At 40.2% G+C, this 25,908-nt stretch overlaps 2 protein-coding genes across 3 annotated transcripts; one reads left to right on the plus strand and one right to left on the minus strand.

The window, feature by feature from the left end:
• Nucleotides 1-439: 439 nt before the first annotated feature.
• rab11fip1a (RAB11 family interacting protein 1 (class I) a) lies at nucleotides 440-15,511 on the plus strand. Of its 2 annotated transcripts, XM_061037834.1 has the most exons (6): nucleotides 440-1,173; nucleotides 8,109-8,545; nucleotides 8,681-9,581; nucleotides 10,732-12,480; nucleotides 12,833-12,929; nucleotides 13,910-15,511. In XM_061037834.1, the coding sequence occupies exons 1-6, from the start codon at nucleotides 824-826 to the stop codon at nucleotides 14,108-14,110; spliced, it is 3,735 nt and encodes a 1,244-aa protein (XP_060893817.1). In that variant the 5' UTR covers nucleotides 440-823; the 3' UTR covers nucleotides 14,111-15,511. The 2 variants fall into 2 exon arrangements, with proteins under 2 accessions (XP_060893817.1, XP_060893818.1); XM_061037835.1 differs by lacking the exon at nucleotides 10,732-12,480 and having other exon boundaries at nucleotides 452-1,173.
• Nucleotides 15,512-18,924: 3,413 nt separating this feature from the next.
• On the minus strand, nucleotides 18,925-21,179 carry prlhr2a (prolactin releasing hormone receptor 2a). Its single transcript, XM_061037830.1, has 2 exons — nucleotides 20,675-21,179; nucleotides 18,925-19,984 (listed from the first exon to the last, which is right to left on the minus strand). Exons 1-2 carry the CDS (start codon nucleotides 21,139-21,141, stop codon nucleotides 19,348-19,350), a joined length of 1,104 nt encoding a protein of 367 aa, XP_060893813.1. The 5' UTR covers nucleotides 21,142-21,179; the 3' UTR covers nucleotides 18,925-19,347.
• Between the last annotated feature and the right edge of the window lie 4,729 nt (nucleotides 21,180-25,908).

Here is a 25,908-nt window from a genome sequence, read left to right on the forward strand (position 1 = left end):
TGACTCTCTGTATTTGTAGATTAATATTTTCTAATTGTATCAGTTAAGATTCCTCAAACACAACACTGATGAGATTTTGTGATGGTATTTGCTTATTAAATTGTAATGTCATGCAGTGGCAGCCAATTATATATTTTTGAAACATATCTGTTTAGTGATATATTGTTTCAAGAAGCCTCAAACATTTTTTTTTTGTAGTTATAGCATCAAAGCTAAGTGATAAACATTATTTGAGAAGCCTCAGTCCAGTGATTATGGTAATCTTGTCAAAGTCTTAAGTTACATTTCCTCGAGAAAACTGATCCCTGATCAGCGACTACGATGTTGTTTAACGGTCCGCAATGTCGCAGCGCCTTGCTCCTGCACTGTCCAATCACAGCCGGACTTTGATAATTGTCGGTAACCTAAGCCAATCAGGCAGAGCTATGTAGAGTATGGGTGGGAACTCTCAACATCAGGGAAGTAAATTGTTTTACTTAGCGGAGGCAATGCAGGGCAGTGGAAATGTTTTTATGACAGCCTCTCAAAGGAATTAGTAACACAGCAGTTATGTCTTTATCGGGTTACACTGGCTAGTAATATCTTTATGTTGTTTAGCCGAGTTTTAACGCAACTCAAGTGTTATTAGAGGCTTGGATAAATCGTAAAGTATTACGACATCAACCTGAGCTTCCTGGACTGAAGTCGAGCTAGGTAACCTAACCTCACACCGCAGAGGAAGCCGAAGGAGGAAACAGAGGGGTTAACCAACAACCAAACGTAGAGAGCTACTGTGAAATATAACCGGGGGGTAACTTTTGGTAAGGTTTAGCGGACTTTCGCGATGTCTCTGGCCGACCAGAGCCAGCAGTGGTTTCCTACGAGTGTGCAGGTAACGGTCCATCAGGGTCGTAACCTGCGAGCGAAGGGCAAGAATGGCACCAACGATGCCTATGCCATTATGCAGGTGGCTAAAGACAAGTTTTCAACCTCCGTGGCCGAGAAAAGTGTCGCTCCTGTGTGGAAAGAAGAGGCTTCGTTTGACCTGCCACTCTTCCACCCGGGAAATGCTGAACGCTGCACCCTGCACATCATAGTAATGCACCGGGCTCACGTCGGGCTCGACAAGTTTCTGGGTCAGGCTGTGGTGAACCTGCTGGATCTCCATGACAACAACTCCCGCAAGAAGACCGAGTGAGTACACTGTTATGTTACAGACCCTCTAACAACACATGTGATACATGAAGCTGAGAATTCACTTTCTTATAAGGGTGTTTTATCTATTTATGGATAGGTGTTAGTGTAGGCTACATTTACACAACCTTGTATTTTGGTCTGCTCCAAATTCAGTGTCCAGTTTGTTCTTGTTTATTTACAGTGTAGTATTACACTAGAGACTATCTGAAAACATTTCTAGTATGACAACAGATACAGATACTCTACATCAGTCCAGAACTATTTACTCAATGTTTGACCTGAGCTACATCCCTTTCTTTTAAACTAACCTCACCCTTTTTCTATGCCCCGGAGTATTTATTACTGTGGACCCCTGCCGCACAACAGGAGCAAGACTTACCTCACTATTATTGAGACTGACACAAAAATGTCCATTACTGGAATATCTCAGTCCTTTTGTACCTCAGTGTTTAAGACTTAAGTTTAACTCGTTGAATAAGGTCAACTACACTTAAGTCACAATTCAATTAAACAAATCACTTCACTTCTCGACCTTTTAAAACACACATGGACAAAACTTAACATAGAGTTTGCCTCCTTTTAAAACCATAAACAAGTCTGCATGTGGGTCACTTTTACTGGTCATGATTTATGTGGACTTTGGTGGGTAAGGTTTATCAGGAATTAAAAAAAAAACAATTACATTTTCTTCCCATGGTCAGTTATAATTTAGTGCTTTGTTGCCTGACACATCATCTTTGAATATGACCTCAGTTAAAGACAGTGCATACTTGGCATAGTTTAACTGTTCCCTTTTCTCATACAAAAAAAACAAATGGTCAAAAGAGACATCACCTCAGTTAAATTGTTGTTGTCAATCTGTCTCTTAACCAACCTTAACCTTTTATGAAAGGAGATTGGTCGTTCAGAAGCATCCCTGGTTTTGCAGTAATGAGTAAACTTTGATATCTGGCAGTGAATTATTTATTAGTCCTTGAGCTTAAAGAGAGTAGTAGTATCTAGTCGTGTCTTACATTTGTGTTTAGTCCAATGACTCATGCATTTTTTCAGAAAACCTTTGTGTTTGATTAGCCTACTTCAAACACATAGCACTTTAAATAGGTCATAAAACAAGCTATTAACCTCAAAATGCTGACACTGAGATGGAATCTCCCTCCCCTCCCTTCTATTATTGCTGTCTGAGATGAAAAACAGAAACTGAGGATTGTGGGAAAACAGACCAAGATAACTCAGATCTCATCATTTCCTCTTCTCCCTCTCTGTTGGACCAACCCTTGTTACATTTGTGTGACACTATGACTTTATAAATACACAGGGAGCCAACTCTGTCACTAGCCTTGTAACGCCTATGTGGAAATTATTTTCTCACATTGCTGTTGTTAATCCTGCATAGATTCTTCAGGGCTATTCACAAGTGTACAACACGTCTACCGTGCACACCCAGATACGTTAAATGAGTCATAACGACATCTGCGGTTTAACTTAGCGTGGGTGTGACGCGGGTGTAACAGGCTGAAAAACAAAACATTGCATGAGCGTTAAATTTGTATTTACAGATTATATAATACTCTTATATAATTGGATTTTTAAAAATAAAGATGATTTAATAACTGTTTCTCACACTGGTAAAACGTTTTAAATTCAGAAACAACCTTGGTTAAGACTGAGTGATGTGGTCAGTAATCCCTTAACCAAAGGCAGCACGAGTATGACTTCATTCACTTCTTTATTGTACTCTCATATCTGAAATGCTATCTCGTGTTTGCTCAGGAAGTTTTTACTGCACACTTTAATGACAAAGTTCAGTCTTTACACTCTGCTGTCAAGTGTGAAGGCCTTCTCTCGCTCTCTCTCTCTCTCTCTCTCTCTCTCTCTCTCTCTCTCCCTCTCCCTGTCGCTCTCCTGGCCTCCTCCCTCGGTCTCCTGTAGGAGCCAGTATGCTGTCTGGGTATTGGATGTTTCTGGTTTGGCATTGAAGCGTGGGGGGTGTTAGATTACTATCCCAGAGGCCAGCTGAGCTGATACAGGCTTTGACATTGAGGTCTTTGTTTTCCTGATAAAAAGAAGCTCTACTGTTGCTATAATGTAAAATAGTGTTTTAGAGACAAAATGGGGTTATAGGGTATCATTTTCTTTTCACAAGAGCACAGTAGGATCCATTTACTGTCACAGATGATCAGACATTAAAATAGAGAACGTCTATTATGTGGTGTGAAGATTTTATTTGAGTACAGTTTTTGACAGAAAGACATTCTTGACAAGTAATCGATTATTTTTATGGCTGCAAATATGTTTATATGAATCTATTTTTTTTTTTACCTGAATTACTCTATAACGGTTTTGTGTATAAATTGTGAGAAATGGCAGAATCACATCCTTTTAATTTCCAATTTCCCTAAACCTGCAGATTCTAATAATTCATTTGTTTTGACTAACGAAAACCAAAAAGATGCTCAGCCAGTTGACAGCCAGTATAATAACTTAAAGCAGAGTAAAAAAAAAAATAGAACCCAGTCCTGCTAAATGTTTGTCATAATTTCTTTAAAAAAGACTTGAAATTATGTATTTGTCGTTAAAATAACTGCCTAGTATTTTCCAGTCAGTAAATATATTATTTTAAGGGCTGGATATTTAGTTACAGCATTGACTTTCATCTGTTGAGCCTGTTGTCCTGAGTGCTATTCACTTGACACCGGAGACAATGTTTTGTAAACAAAAAGCATAGCAGTGAAACTAAAAACATATCTTGTCCTGAAGTTTTGTTTTTAACCAACTTAAGATACACCTTCAAAATCATTCGCAATACAATCCCATATTTATTTCATATACTCCGAGATTATTCCTTTTTATTGGTGATCCCTGAAAACCTTTCAAATGCAATAAGTTCCAGTCACTCGTGGATTTATTAGATCAATCTTTTGGAGGAAGTTATCTTTATATGACACAACTACACAGCCTCACATTATTGGCTGAAGCTATTCTGGTGTCCACTCCCAGACTAAATAAACACTCTGTTAATCATCAAACATGAGACAGAAGTGCCTTTAACAGGTAACTGAGGGAACTTGCCCAGCAGGACTTGTGACAGCATGAACCGGGCACGGCTCTTTATTTCTGCACACAAAAAACAGAACATGTACACCACCCTGTTGTTCTGTTAATAACCAGAACTATGCATTGTCTCTGAACAGTCAAGTGAGCTGCAAAACACGATCAACCAGCAGTTTCCTTATTAGCCATAGAAAGGTTCATCTTTGTTGTAAACACTATTTAGCAGTTGTTTGTCTTGGCACGCTGGGTTTAGGGAGGGAAATGAGGAATGTTTGATTATGCTCACACTAACTTTCATTACATCACACACTGTACAGCTCCTCCCTATGTTTGAAAGTGTTTGAGGAATGTTGGTTCACTCCCATGCTTCTTTCCTGACTGTTATTGTTAACCTCTAAAGAACCCGTGTGAGGATGTCTGCTACAGTGAACTCAAATGACGAATGAAATTTGCAGCAGTAAACTCCACATGAACTGCAGATAACTGTTAACTGTCTGGTTCATGACCTGACACCCCTACTTTGTCATTTCTTCGCCATACCTCAGTTTATCACTTACAATATGAGATTTCACCTTCACAAGGCCCCAATATCTATGTTATATTAATTATCAATAAAATGAAATCATTCAGTGACCTTCTAACAGCTCCTTTTTTTCATTTAAAGTTTTTTTGTTCAAGTTGCATTTTAAAGACAGCTTACAGTATGCATGGACATTATTTTCATTTTGTGAGACATTAGCCAAATCAGACAAATAACAAATGACAAAAACAGGCAGAAAACAACAACAAAACAAAAACAAACAAGCAAAGAAAAAAAAACAACAACACCTTACAGCTTTTGATTACAAACACACACACACACACACACACACACTCAGCAGAGTCAGTCTCTATGTTACCATATCTGTGATGCATTCAATGACCACATCTTTCTCCAAATTTAAAATAATCACCAAAAACTAATTGTGTCTATGCTTAATTATGCATATGCTATAAAGACAGTATAGCATAAGGCTCTCCTTTTTCTCTTTCTTACATTTCTCTTAAAGTGTCAGGGTGGGGGTGTGTGGGGAGTAGAGCTTGGAGCCTAACCTATCCGGGGTGTGCTCTAGCTTTCACAGGGTTCTCATCCTGGCTCAGCCTTTCCATGTTCTCTTTGGAACACCTCTCTGCAGACTTCCTTTCTGTTTGCTTTTATCTCTTTTTGAGGATGGGATGGAGGATTTCTTCACTGGGCGCTTGCCCTTTGATTGGGAGAGTTAGTCTCATGCTTATTTCAAATTCCTGTTTATTTCCCTAATCATTTTGTTTTCTTAATCTTCAAGTTGTGTATTTGTTGATACTATTTTTTGCTTGTTTTAATTGTAAAGCATTTAAAGCCTTTTTGAACAGTAAATGAAGTTACTATATTTAAAATACTTGAACTCTATTCTGGGACATACTACACTGATATGTGTGTTATTTCATTCCTAAATGATCGCTGTGCGAACACTGGGCAGGCCACATAACTCTGCAGTTGTACAGGACCATTTGTGGTTTCACTACTCTCTTCCTCTCTACAGAAGGGATTTATTTACGGCCCATCTCAAGATGCTGTCACTTTTCCTTCCACCTCACTACCTAAACCCTGATTGAGGTGTTCTTTTCTCAAAGAGGTGGAAACTTAATGTCCATCAGTCACAGCATTTAATGTCACTCTCTGACACATGAATGCTGGATGTCCAGACAGATCCGAAGAACATCGCTGTGGAAAGATATTTTTTTCAGGTTATAACAGGGGTACAAAGTTAATTTAAATTAGACATTTTGGGCAAATTCAGAAGATTAGCACTTTTATAGCTACATCTGTAAGTATAGTGAATATTTATAGTTTTATTAACAAAAGTTAAAAACCAACAGACAAAATCATCCTTGCATAACAAAAGTTGTGTTGTGTGCACTTGGAATGAGAAATAAACATAGTATGTTGAAGCAGATTGCAGCATCCACTAATCTGATACAACAAAGACCAGATTTTTTTTTTCAAGGTTCATAAACAAAGAAGCATGTTTTAATTCTACCTTGTGCTGGCTTTGTTCCATGTCATTATATAATGTGTGGCTAAGTGTAACTGTTAAGAGATAAGTGTTTGTTCTCAAGTGGATTCTGCATTTCCTGAAGTCTTGAGTTGCATTAGTGCATTTTCAATGTAGAGTATCTGTTTTGCTGTCTGATTAGTGTTGAATAAGTGAACCCTGTGCACAGAAATGTGTTGCCAGTGGTAAATATCATCAAGGGGAACAGTTGGAAGGCTCTGCTGTTGAACAAAGGAGTTCAAAAGGGGAAAAGCTTGTCATCATGGGCACCTCTGGTACAGTGTTAGTCCATCTAATAATAGCAAGGCTTTGGTTGTACAAGCAGGAAGCGTCTGCATGTAATGGCTCTAATTGGTTGTTTTGGCATGCTTTTAGAAAGGGCTCTCCAGAACACTCCTACCTTTCCCTTGCAGACAATAAGAGTTGATCCTGAACAACAGAGAGGACATGAGGGGGCAGCCATAACAAAGCTGTGATTGTCAGGCTTCATCTGCTGTTGGCATGGAGCTCTAAACAGGAACTGGAACAAGCCGTGCACTAGTCAATGACACTTATCAGTCTCAGGTCTGACAAGAAAAGGAGACTAACTACAGACCTGATGCATTTTGAACTTCTGGTCTGTAGAGCTTTTCTGAAATATTAGACAGGAATTATTTATAACATGCAGTTTTTTTATATTCAACTACAATTCACCGTATTAAACTCCACCTCCAGAACATGTCTTTGCTTAGCCTGCATAGTGGCATGCCACCACAATATCAAATGAACTTAAGATTTCTTGGCTTTCTAGGTTTTATAAAAGAATAACATACAGCAGTAAGATGCATATGAACCCTGACTTAATTATTATATTATATTTATTTGTGATAAATGGATTCCATTGCCATGATATTCTGTAAAATGGCAAAGCAACAAATCCACATTCAAGAAGCTGAACTGAACCCAAACAAAAGTTGATATTTTTACGTAATCGTGACTTCCAGTTATCAAAAGTCTTGCCTCTTGATTTTATGTTTATTGATTGATTGTTAAGTCTGTTACATTTTTCCACCCTTCAGCTTTTGAACAAACCGATTAAATTAAACAAAATATATTTTTTAATGACTTTGTTCTTTCACAGATTAAAAACCCATTTTTTTAATATGAAGGTCTATAAAGAGCCTAAAGTAGAATTAAAAAAAAAAAGCCCTACATGTGTTACCACAGAAAATCAGAAATAGTCCAACTTTAAACAGCAAACATCACATTTTATTTGCTTTAATTAAGGTATTGCATCAGTGAATCTGAAATTTGTCAATTTTTCTGTTGATCATTTATCCGCATACAAAAAATGTCACAGAAAGCTTTATCAGAGAAAATTCTTAACCACTGCATCTGGATTGTAATTATTTAGAGTGATAAGTTAGCTATGTGTCTCATATTTTAGTTTGAAATTTGTATTTGTATGTATCTGAATGAGACAGTTACAAGTTACCTTTTTTCGTTTTGGAAAACGTTATGTTGATAACTACCGACAATGACAATTTGAAAGTGAATGCATGTTGGTATATGTTTTACAGAACACTTTAAAAGAAACTAAGAAAAAAATCTCACTCTGGTTCATTGAAACTACACTAAGATCAAGAAATGTCTCACACTATTGCTTTGTCCTGTACTTGGAAATTACTTATAAGATGATGGTGTTTTACAATGTAAGACATTTAAATTAAAATAATAATAAACAACTTTTGGTTCTCAGGCAACTTCATATATCCAATAAAAAATCAATCTTAAGCATCTCTGAATTATCTTTTCTCTCTTTTGCAGTTGGTTCAAGCTGGTGGACAAAAGTGGAAAAGAGGACAAGGCGCGTGGGGAGGTGCTGCTGGATATAATCTTTATGAGAAACAACATGTCAGCTAGTATGTTTGACCTTTCTATGCAGGACAAACCGCGTTCCCGCATCTCCAAGCTGAAGGACAAAGTCCGGGGGAAGAAAAAAGATGGCTTCTCGGACTCTGCTTCAGCTATAGTTCCTTCTGTCAGCCAAGTTCTCACTGATAGTGAGGGAGAGCCTGATGCACAGTCACTCAATCAGATTCCAGGAACAAAGAAGAAATCAAAGCTCAAAACACTGTTTGCTCCCAAATCAAACTTGCAGCGTAATGTCTCTCAATCCATGTCTACACTGGGGACCCTTCCTGAGAAGAATTCATCTCTCAGTGGCAGCCGCTCGTCTGGTCTCAATGTGGACTCTCCTGAAGGTAACCTTACCCCTCTATACTCCATGTGCATTGTATGTTTACAGTTCTGTGTTTCTTTGCGGTACAGTGAAAGTTAAATAATGGTGTTTTGCGTGTCAACAATGACATCATGCTTCATTGTCACTTCTGCCTCAGGAAAAAAGAAATTCAAATTCCTGGGACATAAGCGGTCAGGCAGCTCTGACAGCAAGGTGTCCCAGGGTCCTTTCTCCCTGCTGGGTCGCAACAAGCAAAGCAACAGTGACCTGAACAACCTGTGCATCAACGGCAGCCATGTTTACACTGAAGAGGAGTCCAAAAGTGGATCTACCCTCAGTCTGAACAGCTCTGGTCAAGGATCTGCAGAGGACGTCCGCAATCACACCTCTGAATTCTCTGTAGATGCCTTAAGGAGTGCTCCTGTTCCCTCCATACTGATAGAGTCCACAGATAAGTCAATGCTGGAGCAAAGGCGCCATCTAGAGGAGGAGGAGAGAAGACAGGCAGAAGAAAGGCGCATAGCAGAGGCCAAGAGGCTGGAGGAAGAGGAGAAATACAAAGCAGCAGCCAAAAGAGTTAAGGAGGAAGAGGAGCACAGACTACAGGAGGTACAGGAGAGAAAGAGACGCTTCCTTGAGGATGAAGCCAAGAGGAAGAAACAGGAGCAAGAGGAAGAACTCAGGATGAGGGAAGCAGCAGAAAAACAGAAGCTTGAGGAGGAGCGTCGCAAAGCAGATGAGCAGAAACGACAGGAGGAGGCCTCCATGAGCGACAGACTGTCCTCTCTGTTTGGAATCATCAAAAAGAAGGAAGAGAAGAAAGAAGAAGTCCCTCAGCTTGTTAAAGAGGAGCTGCCTTCAGTCCCTAATGCATACACTAATCATCCACTCTCCAACAACTCCACCAACCCATTTCAGGACATCTCCCTCAGCTCAGATCCCCAAGTCGGCATCAATGAAAGCCCAGCTGATCATCTGAAATCAAACAGCAACCCACAACCCCCCTCTGCCATGGTCTTCCACAACCGCAATGCTAAAGTGTCTGCAGTCAAACCCAGGTAGGCTTCCTCATCTTTAATCTGAACATTTGAACCTTTCCTCCACATGTATCTTATGTAATTGTGTTAAAGTTATGTAAGTGTTCTGCTTTTACTCAACTTTACTCAAACAATTATTGGACTTCCTGGACTGCAATTTAAATAGTGCCTTCAATAGGCCTGCAGTGTAAAGAGCACATACTGTCTACATTGAATACATCCTAGAACAGACCGAACACTAACTTCAGAGAAAAGAGTTGTTTTTGTTGTTGTTGGTTTTTCACCTTATGCAAGAGACGCATAACCACAAAAAATGTAATTTAAAGACAAACACATGTTTCCTATTATGATGTATCATCCTACACCACGTCTGCCAAACCTGATGAATTGGTGAATTTCACAACTTTCTCTCCGGTTTCTGTTCACATTGGCTCAAACATGGTACTGTCTTGAATTGAACCCCAGGGTTGACAGGCCAGTTTGACCAGTTTTGTCCCTGTGCGGATGGGAATCTGGGTGTGGCTTGTGGGGATGTTGTGGAACAGGTCGTTGGCTGAGCAGAGCTCAAAAGGAGTAACTGCGCCACAGTTTTACTTTCTTCAAGGACGTCTTAGGTGATTGGATTTCGTTCTTGTATTTATTTACAGTTGTTTTGGACTGGATACTTATATATTTGCTTCACAATGGTAAGGGGCTTGTGCTTGCAGTTTTTATTGATGTCACAGTAGTCATTGACTTCTATAATGTTGTGATAGATAGCAGATAGTCGTCTAGGTATTTAAAAGGAGTTTTTACAAATTGATGTTGTTGTGCATAGAATAATCGATGTATGATTATGTTAAAGCAGGAATGTCACATTGTCCGCTTCTTATACTTTTGAGTCAAATGTGGGTAGTTCACGCTAAAAATAGAATCAGCTACTGCAAAACGTGAAGACAGAAAGCCTCTTCTGTAAGTTGGCTTATTACATTGAACTGTGGCAGCCGTATGGAGTGCAGATTTGTGAAAGTAATGAGCAGTTGGGGGAACAATTAAAGTATGTAAAGGCTTGTTATGTATTTCAAAGTTTTTGTTGATTCAAGCTAAAATGGTGATGGGTTGTACCTTGATAGAAATGACCTCAGGTGATGGTCAGACTGACCTATAGGCCTTTGTTTTCACTCTTTGGCAGATCCCCTCAGTCTCTGGAGTCTGAACCTACTGACTCCCAATTCCCCAGTCAACCAAGTCCTTCCCCAGCCACCTCCGAGCCCACTCTCTCTAGTGTCCCGTCTGATTCCCCTGACACTGTCTTCAACCTAGACTCATCATTCAACTCCCCAAACTTAAGTGAAAGCCTGTCAGGTTCCCCCTGTGGCAGCACAGAGGATTGGTCCTCTGTGGGATCTTCACCCACCATGGCAGACAAGAAGAAAAGGGCCCCCCTGCCACCCTCACATGGCACCCAAACTGGAGGAAATCGCTTACCCATCAGAGAGCTCAAGAATCCTGCATATGTAGATGTAGATGGACTGCCACAAGGCAACAAGCTGACTCTACCACTTCCTGATTATGAAACCCTTTTTCCTCAGAAGAGACACGGAGTGCAAGGCACCACACAATGGGACCACTTAATTGCAGAGGTCAGCCAGAAAAACAGAGAACCCTTACCTGAGTTAGTTGGCCCAGAAATGAGCGTGGATGGCCCACAGGAGCCTGAATTCAATCGAAGGTCTTCACACACACAAGAGAGTCCTGCTATGATTCTTTATCAGGCACATGAAACAAAACCTGTGTCTTCAAAAAAAGGAGCGGCCCCAGCCCCCCCTAAGTCAGTGGCACTTGCACCCCCTCGATCCGTCACAGATTCCAGTCAGAGACAGACCCAGAATACTTCTCACCAACCTCTCATGAAGCCTAATCAGTCTCCAGTACCACTATCTGTAAACATTGATGTTTCAAGCAGAGAAAGTCTTTCATCAATGCCCAGGGATGGAGCAAGGAAGGTGCTGTCCCCATCACCTGCAGCACTGAGTTCAACCAGACCAACCAGTCAAATAGTCTCGGACAGAACACCACAAGATGATCAAAGACAAACCAAAGCCAGTGTGAGCAAAGAGCCACCCACAGCCAAACCCAGACAGAGAGCTAATGACAAAGAGACAGTGAGGCCAGAGGATTCTGCTGTGACTCCAGTAGTCCCTGACAAAAATCTGAGCAGTAATATTGAGACTAGCCTAAATATGGGCAGGATGGACAGAAAGAGCGGTCCGACAAAGGAGAACTTTGCAGAGTTCGACCCATTCCCCACTACTGAGCTTTTCTCCAAAGACCCATGGGCACAGCCAAAGCAGAGCAAAGAAGTTGATCTTTTTGCTGGTGGTGTTAAAAAAGACCCAAAACTTGAAGATCGTGGAATAACAGCAGAGGATCTTGATAACATTTTTAGAAAAGAGAAACCAACAGATCAGTTTGCTGGTTTTAATGGCAGCGATTCAAATAGACACAGTGAGAACACAGAAAAAGACGATCCTGGTTTCCTGAGAAGGAATTCCAGCAGGCGAAAACAGACTCCTAGTCCCCTATCTTACTTTGATAATAAGACTTCCAAATCTGTACAAGAACCCGCGAAAATAGATAACACGTCTACAGCAACAGCTAATGGAGGCCTCTCCACAAAAGATGAGTCCGTCACACCGAAGCTTGAAGCTGATGTGAAACCGCCAAGCTCCCGTTACAGAGGAGGGGATGCATTCGGAGCTGATCCTTTTACTCTAGCCTCCTCACAGCCCCTCTCTGTTGTTACAGAGGAACCAGCGTCTCAGGCAGGAGGGGTGTCTCGGGGAAAGGCACCAGTGAAAGCGTGGGTCTCACCCTCTGAGGTTCAGTCTGTCAATGCCCAGAATAGCAATGGAGGTGGGCTAGCCTTATCTGCACGCAGGTGAGATTGAACAGGCTGCTTACAAAGTGTACATTGGTGGAAAAAGGTTTGCTCTCTGTGTTGTATAGGGAGGCAGATGTTGGTGTTGGTACTAACCCTGGGTGTGACTACTTGGAAAACTTGATGACATGATGATTTCTTGGGCTCCTGTTGAGTTTAATTCTAAACATTACGCTTTGATGACGGTGGGATGATTTGGAAGATTTGCGCAACACAACAGGACATTTTTTTTTCTCCTGCTTTTTATATATGTTTTTTTTTTTTTATTACTCTGTTGGGTTTCTATGCATATTTTTGTTGAGGCAGTAGGCACTTTGAGGCACTTTATCATAATGCACACTCTTTCTTACAGACCTCATCCTGTGAAGCCCATGAGCTCAGCTGAGAAGAATGCCTTCAGCAGCTCCACTGTCAAAGAGATAAAGGACAGCACACCAGGGACAATTCAGGTAATATGATGTTGACATGAATGATATGCTGAGATCTAAAAACATCTAAAAATTGTTATACATGCCAGAAGAAAAAAACGAGCAAAAAACTAAGTAAAGGGAATAAACAGGAGTTGGGATGGAGATATAATAAACCTTAATTTGCAGTGACTTTGCAGTTGTTGCTGCAGCTGTGTTGATTTTAACTTAGTCACATTTTTATAATAAAGTTAACTCAGAGTCTGTGAAATAAGACAATTGGCTGATGGCAGCCTTGTTCATGATTGTGATATATGAAGCAGACACTGCCTCTTTAATGTGAACGTGCTTGTAGAAACACTGGGCTAACATTCCAGGATGACAACCAGCTTCATGTGATCGTTTAACATGATCTCTTATGTTAGGGTTAGTGAGGCCAGATAACAGAAAGATACCCTGGGTATGTTGAACTTGCTTTGTTAAATTGGCCCCTGGTTATTATATTTTCCTGCAGGAGGGATTCTGAGCTAGGTAACAACAAAAAACATTTTAGTATTCTTCCAAATAAACTGCTTTTCCTTATTTAAAATAAACCATTTTGAGATGACTGTTTAACAGTGTCAGTAACAACTGCCAGCTACAAAGCAAAGGAATTGTCTTATTTGAAATCTTATTTCAGGTGACTTAAAAAAAATATTATTTGAAATATAAATATTTGAAAAAAAAAATGATTTTTTTTTCTAAAGGTAAAGTTGTTATATTTTCCACTCAGCAGATCAAGTTTAGAAGAGGTCCACAGGCTGTGTTTAAAAGATTGAAATACTAGGGATCAGGCCATAGGTTTAAATGGTTTTTTGTCAGATGGCAAACTCAACCCTGTATCTTTTTATTTCGGCCTCTGAGTTTTTGTCTGAAGGAACAAACCTAGAGCCCCTAACAGCTGGATATGTACTGACCTAATTCAACCTGTGTGTTGTAATTATATGACATAATGCTGTATAATACATACACTCTATTCACAGGTGGGAGACGCTGTACAAAGCGGACCTTACACCCAGCTGACACAGGAGGAGTTGATCACACTGGTGGTGAAGCAGCAGACCGACCTGTCCAGAAAGGACGCTAAGATCGTCGAGCTGGAGGAGTACATAGACAACCTGCTGGTCCGTGTCATAGACGAGAAACCCACAATCCTGCAGTCTCTCAATGCAAAGCCAGTGTAAGGAGAGTCCAACTTCAGCAGCCAGTTGTGTTTGTGTGAGATGGTACTGGTGTCACTGTATGCTGAGAGAGCAGACCTCCTTGAAGGTCTTAGAGCTAATGCACTTTTTTTTTTGCCTTAGAGTCAATTTGGTTTGAGAATGCTGGAAAATCATCTCTGAAGAAATGCATAACTTAATAACAAGCAAATAAAAATCTTTATATAATTGAATGTATTTGTTTGGACACTAAGGTACTGGACTTTTTGCTCTCTTAATATTTTACATGAAATGATATTCAACATCTTGATTAATCTTGATATCATTTCTTGTTTAGCTTTATTTAATAAAGTAATAATGCATGTAAAACACTTGATTTTTAAAAACTATTATCTGGCCTTTATTTGACTCTTTTCACTGTAACTTATTTCTGTGTTTAAAATGACCCTATACTTTATCAACCATTCTGAATTCATGCATCACTTACCAGTGCTAAGAATGTAACATCACTCATGTATTTTGTTTCAGTCATTGAATGAATTTACTTGCACAGCTTTTCTGCAGACCCTAACTTACAGTTATGAGCTCTCCAGCTGAGGGCAACTGAGATTGTCTATACTTTATAATAAGTTCACATCGAGTCTTCCTCCTCCTTTTAAGTCTTTTGTATTTCTTTATTTTTATTTTTCTCATGTATTTTAAGGCCTATTAGCTGGCATGTATTAGTTTAATGAGAAATTACCAATATTTCTCCATTTTACTCACCACAGTTGAATGTCAGCTGGTCATCCAGTCCTTCAAACTAATATATAGTGCCTATTATTGCATTAAAAGGTATTCTTTAGTAAAACAGCAATAGATAAAAGCAAGCAGCTACTTTGTACTGTACATATTTTGATGAATGCAGTAGCTATAGTGTCTTCCATGAGGTAGCCTGTGCACATACTTTGAAACGATATGCAAGTAATAATAGAGAATCGTACTCTTTTAATAATAATGTGAGATGGTTCAATCCCTGTGATTTTTGTGTTGTATTTATTAAATGAAACCAAGAGATAATCAAGAATTAGTAATCAGAAAATGATAATGACTGTGTCAGTCATACACAACCAGCCGTGTCTTTGTATTTGAACTACACTAAGAAATGGACCCTAACCTATGCCTTTTTTTAAAGCAATATTCATCTCCAGAATGTACATACCTGTGCCTTCCAAATCTTTTTCATGACTTTTCTGTATATTTTGCTGAATGTAAACTTGTTGTTGGCTACCTCTCTTCTTTCACTGGAGTGAGCGCTCACAGAATGTGCAGGCTGGTGTAATGTGTGGTTGTCTGACATGAAACTACAGTTTGTGTAAAACTCCAGAGAGAAGTGATTCAGAGGAAAAAGTTGTTTTATTTGAAATAAAGACACTAATCGTTTTACCAGTTGTTTGTGTCAGTAATTACTTTTGGGCTGATTTTATCTACATATTCAAACACATATTACTAATATGAGTAATTCAAATATTATTAGAATTATTTTTATAGTTTTATACATGGTAAAAAAAAGCTCTATATTGTTTCCATAGCCTGTATCCAGATGTTCAGTGGTTTCCAGTAAACACATGTCTGTTACATTATTCAATCTTGTCCCTGACCAAAAAGGAATAATAAGCCAACGTTGCCATGGAAACAAACATTTTATTGTATACAATAGATACCTTTCAGGCTCAGGGACAGAGCAGACAAGCATTTTATTTGACTTAAAAAAGTATAAGTGATGCTGATGCATTTGAAGAACCTTGTGTTTACAGTGATTCAATCAAGGTTTGGAACATTTCTATGAATGAAACCTTCCACTTAAACTAAAGCGATAAGAGAGCTAGGACTGATCTTTAAAAAGTAATGGTGGTGTTATATATTTTTTTTCTTCTGTCAATAAATCTCATGAAAATACTTTATACAAAGAATTGAGCCAACTAGCATAATAAGTAAGGTGTTCATTAAGCGCATATAGCTTAGTCCCATGAATCAGTGAGCCTCAGAGTTTCACTGGACGACATGATGACTCACTATGATGAAGTTTATTCCCAATCAATCCCACATCCATCAAAACAAAACTAAGCTAAAAATAGTCACCAACAAATTTACAATGTACAGCTGCTTATAATTAAGATAAAGTTGGAGAAAATGATTACAAGGATGTCAGCCTGTCTGACTCATCCTTTGCTCATCCTCAATAGTCAATTTTTGATCAGACAAAATGAGCTTTTTATTGTCAAAACGCAGAAATAGATTAAACATGCTGGTTCTGCCAGTCGACAGGCCTGACGGGAAAGACATCCCAAAAATAGACAAGTTTTGTACAAATCAATATGTACAAATTCAGCTGCTCATTGTGACTAAATTCTGTACAAAACCACACAGAGCAGTTGATATTTAAAGTAATATGTTCAAACTTAAAGGAGCAACATGTTACTCCAACGCATAGTGTTTAGAACTGGTACTGCAGTCCAAATTCAAAACATTGGAGAGAACTGTCTCCCCCCGCCCCCTCATTCCGAGAGTTGAAGTGCACGCAGGTCGCCATGTCCCGGACACTGAACCTTCTGTGTTCAATCAGCTCTGTCTCAAAACCTTTCTGCTAGCATGACCATGTTAGTGGAGCTTATTACAAAAATGCTGAGTCTTTTTAGGTCGGGGTAGAATCATTTATATTGGAACCAGTTCACTTGCCCACTCCCCTAGCTTCACCAACTGGTGGTTTGCCGTTTGCCTGTTTTTTTTGTAAAAAACTATCAAAAGATCTGGTTCATCTCTTTTAATAACTGCATCGGCTTTGATTATTTTTTTAATATAACAAGTCTGGCATTGTTGTTGAAGTATGTTGATAGGGTATTTTAAGTGCCTTAGTAGACAACAGTGAAAAGTTTTTGACTCTTGGCTCCTAAATCATGGGGGTAAATGATGGCTCCATAATGCTGCTACCTGGAGTCAAAGCTGGATCACCATAGACTTGGCAGTCAAAAGTACCTGAAACTATTAGTTCCTTGAGCCCTAACATTCTGCTAATTTCACCAACATCTAAAGACGTGTCGATTACACAAATAGTTGACTAGTCACAGCTTCACAGTCACAGTCCAAGAATCAGAAATGTTTAGTGCTGCAAGGCCAACTCCAAATCTCATACATTTGTAAAGCTACCCCTGCTGCAGGGAACTTTTGGGACTTACCCTGATACATATGGTGGAAATGCCTCTAAATCCTCAAATCCTCTCCTTGTGTTGTGCCATCACCCACTCTATGCAAAAAATCTATTCGGAAAATCCATGGAAAATTTTTCATTGATAAAGTTTCTGCCATCAGGTCTCCACCTTCTCCCTCCACCTCAGATCCAGCTTTGTCTCCTGCATGCTCAGCTGTCTTTGAGCAGTTTGAGCCGGTGTCACTTTCTGTGTTATCTAAGGTGGTCCAACAAATGAGACCTTCACAATACTCTTAAGACAGTATTCCTCCCAGACTACTGAAAGACGTTTTTTAACACTGTTGAGTCATTCATTTTAACTTTGATAAATACCTCTCTTGTCTCAGGCTGTGTTCCAACTGCTTTTAAACATGCAGCCTCATGCAACATGCAAAGACCTTGACCCTTCTGTTCTCTCCAGCTTTCGACCCATTTCTAAGCTTCCTTTCCTGTCCAAAGTTTTAGAGAAAGTGGTTTTAGAGCAGCTTAAGTTGCACCTTGATCTTAATGGCATTTTAGAAAAGTTTCAGTCTGGTTTTAAATCACGCCACAGCACTGAAACTGCACTTTTAAGAGTCTTTAATTATCTTCTTTTAACTGTTGATTCTGGGAACTCTGCTGTGCTGGTGCTGTTAGATTTGACTGCTGCCTTTGACACAGTTGATCACCAGATTATTTGATCTCGCCTCAAACTGTGTGTTGGCATTAAAGGTGATGTCCTAAATTGGTTTAGATCATACCTCACAGAGAGGACCTTTTCTGTTCATTTAGGCCATTACTCCTCAGCTGCGGCCCCACTAGCCTGTGGGGTCCCTCAAGGCTCCATTTTTTATATTTGCTTCCCCTGGGGTCCATATTTAAAAAGTACAACATTTCGTTCCATTGTTTTGCAGATGACTTGCAAGTCTACCTACCCTTAAAAACTAATAAAGAATTCTGGACTATTTGAAAGATGTCAAATCCTGGATGGAACTAAACTTCCTGACTCTAAACAAAAACAAAACAGAAATAATTGTGTTTGGCAAATCTGAACTCCTGGATGGGGTTGATAGTGTTCTTGGTCCTCTAGCCTCCTACAGCCGCCCTTCTGTAAAAAATCTGGGCGTTATTTTTGACAGCTGTTTTAAATTTAACAAACAAATCAGCTCAGTTGTGAAGACAAGCTTTTTTCAATTGTGTCTCCTGGCAAAGGTAAAGGCCTATCTCCCTCCACATGAATTTGAAAGAGTCATCCACATGCTCATAAACTCTCGTTTGGATTATTGTAATTCATTGTATTTTGGGGTTGACCAGTGTTTGCTTCGCCGCCTGCAGCTGGTTCAAAATGCGGCTGCACGTCTTCTGACGGGGAAGAGACGCTATGATCACATCACACCTGTTCTGGCTTCCCTTCACTGGCTTCCTGTTGGTTATAGGATCCAGTTTACGTGTTTATTATTTGTTTATAAATCCCTTAATGCGCTGGCGCCAGAATGTGTGTCCGAGTTGTTGCACCTCCATGCTCCAGTCAGAGCGATGCGGTCAACACACCAGATGCTCTTGGATGCTCCAAGGTGCAGGCTAAAACCCCGAGTTGACAGAGCTTTTGCTGTGGTTGCTCCCAATCTGTGGAACAGTCTACCTGTTAATATAAGAACTGCTCAGTCCATCGACAACTTCAAATCTTTGCTTAAAACTCACTTCTTTGCTCTGGCTTTTAATACAATTTGAGCTTGACATTTAGAAATTTTATTCATACTCCTATTTATTGTGTTTTTATTGTGTTTCATTCTACATATTATTTTACTTGTTGTTTTTACATTGTGTTTCTGTACAGCACTTTGGTCAATCAAGGTTGTTTTAAATGTGCTATAGAAATAAACATTGATTGATTGATTGATTGATTGAAATAATCCCAAGTCCCATGTAGAACTCCTGCAATGGAAACACATCTACTCCTATTTTGTTTGCATTACCTGAATGTTACCAGACTGAGATGAATATACTGAAGTGTCAAAGAAAATAAAGACCATCAGCATCCTTGAACACTGGAGCTTTACAGAACCATACTGGCTGTGGCGCAGTTGTTGGCTGAGATCCCAATGCGACGGCGGCAGGTGAACATTTTGCGCAGCTCAGCCCGGAAGCGATCGTGCAGCCAGGCATAGAGGAAAGGGTTACAGCAGGACGAGCTCATCGCACACAGGTGACAAAGCAGCTGAATGAGCAGAAAGAAGCGCTTATCGATCAGGTCGATATCAATGTCTCGCAGCACGTTGATCACACTGATGGGCAGCCAGCAGACACCAAACGCCGCCACCACCAGGCTCACCAGTCGGAAGGTCTTGCGTTTTCTCAGGCGCTGGGCCTCTGCCTGGCTCTGAGTGTGGTGTCCAGGTATGACACAATTCCTCAGTTTGACAGAGATGCACAAGTAGGAGATGCAGAGTGCAGAGAGAGGCAGGACGTATGTGATGAAGAGGGTGCTGTACGCATAAGCCAAGCGCTCTCTCTCCTGGCCCATCCAGAACTCCTCGCAGATGGTGAAGCCCTCATTCTTAAACTCCACGTGGTAAGTGTGAGCCACGGCTGGAGCAACCAGACCACAGGACAGCAGCCAGATCCCAGACAGAAGGTAGGTGCATGCTAAGATGGAGATGCGCTTTTTCAGAGGATGAACTGTGGCATAATATCTATGGAGAAACACAGAGGTGGATAGTCTCAGTCAAATTAGATTATATGTATGTGTCCAAACTGATGGTGATAAAGGAAAACATGCCAAACTGGAGTTAATGCCATGATGACAGAAGAGCAGCATTCATAATAATTGCTTGCTAACAACAGTAGAGAGCACATTGGGAAAGCATCATAGATAATAGAGTCGGGGAAAGCAACCAAAGCCAAATCAACAGTAGCCGAAAGAAACAATTGGCTTTTATTTTTCAGAAAAATTCAAATCAGCTCTGCCACAGTGTGCAAGGTCAATACACAAAGATGTAGCCTACATGAGCTTCTGGGAAACAGCTTGGTGTAATGAGTTTGAAACCTTGTAGCCCAGCATTAAAGCTTTTATATTCAGAGACATTCAAAGAAGATAGTTATCTGTTCAGAGCTGTAGAAGATCTGCTTCTCAGTTCCTTAAACTCCCTTTTTAATGAGGTACTTATATAAGGGTTCATTATTAAATATTCTGGATGAGAAGCACTTTAAAGTTACTAGATGGCTGATAATCGTTGACCTTGTAGCTTTAGCACATGCTAATGACACCTTATAGATGTCAGTGTCAGTAAAATGCAGGATGCATGTAGATGGGGCTCTACAGAATTTCCCAGAAGTTTAATTCATAGAGTCTGTCCACATCCCTCTGGTTCTTTAAGTCTTACCTGTCCACGCCGATAGCTGTGAGTGTAAAGACCGACACGTACACCGTGACAGGCTGGATCAGGTACACCAGGTAGCACATGAAGCGGCCAAACACCCAGCCGTGGGGGTTAAAGGCGTAGGCCAGCGTGAAGGGCACACAGGTTGCGCACATCAGCATGTCAGAGAAAGCCAGGTTTCCGATGAAGAAGTTGGTGACATTGTGCATCTTGCGGGTGCGGCAAATGACGTAGAGGAGCAGGTAGTTCCCAAAGACGCCCACCAGTGCCACCAGAGTGTAGCACGGGATGATGAGCGGCTTAAACGACTGCAGCAGCTCTACGCCCACAAACTGGGGGCTGCTGCGTTTGGAGGAGCTGTTCTGCAGAGCCACCTCGAATACCTGACTGCTGTCTTTACCATTCAGCTCATGTAGCTTCACACAGGGAGACGTGAGCTCAGCTGACCAGCCACTGCCTGTGCCCTCCATTCCAGAGGGGCGGGGGGGGGGGTCAACCTGGAGGATGGAAACCATGAATAATCTAAGGTTTGCACTGTAAAATACCCAACACTCAGAAGAAAAGAGTAGGCTGCAGGATATTCCTGACGACTACAAACACCCCTTCATTATTATCTTGTGTAAATGCAAATACGATGTTCACTCTTAAAAGCGCATTCCTTTGTAATTTATGACCTTCTGATAACACATTGTCAGTCCTGTGAAAAGAGAAATCACTGCAACCAACATGTATTACTTTCATCTAGTTCATTCAACAATTACATTTATTATCCTGCAGGAATGTGTCCCTTTAGATGCTAAAAGTGCTGGGTTTGTTGTTACAAATACAAAACAGACTTCAGGAGATCGCCTATCACTTCCACTTAACTACCTTTCAGTAAGATTAATGCTGAATGTTAGAGCAGTGTGACTCAGCTCTGCCGTTTGACTATTGCCTGCCCATATGCTCCGTTGTGTTATGTTCACAGAGCAAGAGGTTTGTGTCACTGAAATTAGTTAAATTTAACTACATATAGCCCCACTGAGGGAACATTCAGGACACTGACTATAATGATGATATTCCAACATGAAAACACCATGACATAAATGGTAAGCACCTGAGGTGAGGAATTCTCACAACAGGGACACATTTTGGTAAGACATTTTGCATTTTGACCTTGCTATTCAGATTTGCTGGTTAATCTAAACATCTTTTGTGGAGTTCTTGTACGGCGACAAGAGGGAGTTGTAAGGCGAACAAAGGCTGTGGCTCAGGCTAAGCAAGGCCAGTGGATGAACTTAGAAAGTGCAGAGAGGAGGAAGCTTAGTTGGAGAGACCAGTGGAGTATGTAAGGTTGTGTTAAATTCCTGATAGGGGCTACTGATGATGCACTACCATCACCCCAGAACCTAAAACGTTTGGTAGACAGGGTCCCATGCTGCCCATTGTGTTCAGAGATAGCTATGTTTGAGGCATATTCTGTCAGGTTGTAAGATTAGTCTGTCAAAAGATCATTATACATGTTGACATAACTAGGGCTGTTTTCAAAACCGCGTACTACATACTACTATCTGAATCAGTATGTAGTATATACTGTATACTGCATACTGAGTTCAACAGTATTATATAGTATGACTGCCAGTCATACTACATGGAATGTGGACGTAAACAACAAAATAAGTCTACAATCTCTCATATATTCTGTCATTTATACACAATGCCCTGAATTGAAATGTGATTGACATGCTTTTAAAATTGTAGTATACTTTTCAGACATTCAGGTTTAACTTTCACATAGCTGTGAATAATAAGTAGAAATAGAGCAAGCCAAGGACCCTGTAATTGCAGCTGCTTGTCCAGCTGTGGCACATGCACTGTACAGTCTACAAAGCAGGAAGTTTCAGTATACTGAACTTTCGTGGTCATTCAGTATGCATTTTTTGGGTCCGCCGCAGTATACTGAACGTTTCAGTATGGATACTAACTTCGGGTTTCATGCAGTATGGATCGGATGCGTGCTTTCAGGAAATGAATTGTATTTTACCACCCACAATGCTGTGCGAAATTAAATGTAAATCGTCACTTCACTTGCGCCTCCAAATCATAACAAACGAGCATTGATTAATTTAATCTGATGTCCTGGCTCTGGCTGTCTATCAGTCTACAAGGTTGAGTAGCAGTAGTATGTTGTCACTACCTGGAGCTCGCATCAACAGAGCCTGTGTCTGTTGAAGGAGGCAATTTTGTTTTGGTTGCGGGGGCAACTAAGAGCCATAGGTTATGTAACTTATCAGTAGGATATAGTATAAATGAGATAAGGAGTGTCTTCACTTATCCTTTTATTAGGGCACAACCTTGTGTTTATTTCAAATGTTAAAAACATTGATTTAACTAAAAATATTTATTTCTGTGTGTTCAAACATTTTTCTTTTAAAAAACAGCCCATAATGTGGCTTTTAAAGGTCAAATGTCTGCATCAGATTCAGCCCAATGTCTTTTTGTGGTTTTCTAGATAGCAGTTAATTTAATTGATTCCAACCATAAGAGACTCGAGCATGCCTTGAAGTGTAAAAAATAAATAAGATTATGAATTATTCTTTTGTCACAATGTTTAAATATATTGATCACTTATCTGTAAAACTCAGTCTCTGAAGATACGGGGCCAATGCTGTTCAGATTGTCACAGGTTTGGCAGCAGCAGGTTGTTGGATGAACTGCTATGACAAACCAGACATATGCTGAAGTGAATTTATTTATAATTCAGTTTACAGAAATAGCCTGACAGTTTTGCATCACAAATAGCCTCTGAATATTATTACAGTTTTAAACAAGTGAATAGTACATTATTACATACATTAATACATTAGTACATTAATAAATCAGATTAGTGTAGTAAAAGCACTTTATACCTGCTATACCACGTTATACCTGCTGTATTCCTTCTGTCAAGGAAAACTCATGAAATATGATATCGTACACATTCTCACAGTTGGTTTTATTATATCAATATCAGGCATCAACACATTCAAAATTGTTTAGCCAAAAGCCACGATCGCACCAAGAACAAACCATTATTATCTCAACTCAAGCATAACAAATATTATTTCAAAGGCTGTTTAAAGAGAAAATGATCTTAATTGTTGGAGAAGATGCGGATTTAGTGCATTTGTCTGCATCTTTTTAACTGACAAATTTGCTGCACTGACCAAAAGTTCGGCATGTCTTTCTTCTTGAAAACACACCAATTACCCATTTGAATCTTAGGGGGAAAAAAACACAGTCGCACACCTACCGTGTACTGATGAATCCTCAGTTTCCAGTCACAGAAGAGCGCAGAGCAGATCCCGCGCGGTGCCTCGTGCGTCTTTGGAGAGATGAGCGCTTCTCACAGATTTTACGCAGAGTCTGATCTGTAAACAGCCGCTCTACAGCGCTTTATTGCGATGTGGCAGTGGTTGTTTGTAGAGTCGGCTTTTTACGTGTGTCAGGGTTTTAAGCATGAAGAGAGTGTTACCAGGCGATCTCCAGGTTGAGTCTGACTGACGTTTTATCTATTTTAAAATGCACTAACAGCTCTGGGGAGTGAAGGAGCTTCTGACGCGATGAATGAATCGATGGAAAACAGTTGAACCTGCGTACAACGATAAATCATGTGCTGTAGCCTAACCTACTCCTAATTGACGGTTTCACCAGCGTTTATATTCGTATTTTCTGCCTTATTATCATCTATATGAATTGCTCATTAAATATTCCTATCTCTGGCAAATAGCTCCACAATATCTGACCAGCTCAAACAAAAGAGTAGGCTGCTTACTGAAAAATACAGAGAAATCATGAAATGTGCTTTATCTTTTTCAACAACGTTTTAAGGCTTAAAGGTCACACTGCTGTCTCCCACTCTCTATTGCGTCAGGGGTCATTGTCCCAGTGTTTGTAATGTTTGAACTGTCGTCCTTCACTGCTCTCAAATGTGTGTAAAGGAGACAGAGCAGCACGGTGATAAGGATGTGTGGTGATGTGATGTCTGGATGTTTGTAAAGAGGACAGTGTGGACACTTTTTCAGTCGTGCAAACTGACCCCTAGTGCCCACTTAACAAGTCGGAGCAGAGAGCAAACAGTCGTGGTCGCATGGTGCCATTAGTGGATTGATTTTGAATCATCAACCCGGTTTGGAGCCAGAAGACCATGGTTTGCTGTGGGAGAACCTGACGTGATGTTTACAGCAGAAGTTTCACTCAGAGTGTCTGAGGCTTCGGCACGTTCATTTGTGGCTACAAAGACTTATTTTCTAATCAATAGAGGTAACAGGTCTCTCTCCTCTTGCTGCATGCAGCCCATTTTAGAACCCCTTCCCCAAAAAACAGCTAGGATGAAAAATCACTTTTCTGACTTAAATGTGTTATATTAGTTTTAAGTCAAAGTTAAATGTTTGTCAACTGATTTAACTGGGAAAGAACCAGTGTAGACAACTTTTTAGTTAGTAACCTAAACGATGTCTTCTTTCAAAACACTTTGAAGGATGAAATGGAAGAAAATGGTTTTCTTTAAGCACAGGTTATTAATGGAGTCAGCGATAAAGATAAACTATTAATATGACAAGTCTAATCTAGCTGTCCTTGAATTTTCAATGTAGCAGACATCTTTTCTTGTACAGTCAAAAGCAGGAAAATGAGCTTGAGCAGCATTTAAAACAGTCTGCTCTTTTGTCCCCTCTTTTTCTGAAACGTGTCTGACATTTGTAAGATGTAAGAAAAGAGCTTAATGTATGCAATGTATGTCATGTAATGTAACAGTTTTTTTTAAGCAGTTTATGTCAACAATTTCATAACTGATCTTTCTCCAGAAAAACAAATTTTATTAGTATTTAAATTGTTCATGGTCGTGAATAGCAATGAGCAGTGCGGGTTCCGTTTGACTCCAGGGAAGACTGAAATGCATGTCTGGGCTTGGCTCCAGGCACCCGGGGCTGCTATCACTGAAGCCCTGCTTAGGTTTGTGGAGATGGACACATGACAGATGTGGGAGGGAGACGGGGAAGTCAATTTATCATTGAACCACGTACCGATAAACACAACAGGAGCACAATTCTCCGGGACTATGCCCCGCTGTTTATTGTGCAAAAACAGGCCCGGGGCAGGGGGTTCTCGTGGAGAAAGTGATGACAGGGACTAATGCTTATCTGTGGCCAGGAAATTAACAGCTAGTCCAATCTGGAGTCTGACAGCAGGGATGATGAAGGAACAGTGGGTAAGGCTGA

Source organism: Labrus mixtus, chromosome 5, assembly GCF_963584025.1.
Source record: "Labrus mixtus chromosome 5, fLabMix1.1, whole genome shotgun sequence".
Lineage (NCBI taxonomy): Eukaryota > Metazoa > Chordata > Actinopteri > Labriformes > Labridae > Labrus > Labrus mixtus.

What these genes read in the sequence shown, in the direction of transcription:
- prlhr2a (XM_061037830.1), bottom strand. Translation starts at nt 21,141, where the DNA reads ATGGAGGGCACAGGCAGTGGCTGGTCAGCTGAGCTCACGTCTCCCTGT. An exon ending in ACAGCTATCGGCGTGGACAG is followed by an intron (nt 19,985 to 20,674) that starts GTAAGACTTAAA and finishes GTTTCTCCATAG; the next exon opens with ATATTATGCCACAGTTCATC.
- rab11fip1a (XM_061037834.1), top strand. Translation starts at nt 824, where the DNA reads ATGTCTCTGGCCGACCAGAGCCAGCAGTGGTTTCCTACGAGTGTGCAG. An exon ending in AACTCCCGCAAGAAGACCGA is followed by an intron (nt 1,174 to 8,108) that starts GTGAGTACACTG and finishes TCTCTTTTGCAG; the next exon opens with TTGGTTCAAGCTGGTGGACA. An exon ending in GCACACCAGGGACAATTCAG is followed by an intron (nt 12,930 to 13,909) that starts GTAATATGATGT and finishes CTCTATTCACAG; the next exon opens with GTGGGAGACGCTGTACAAAG.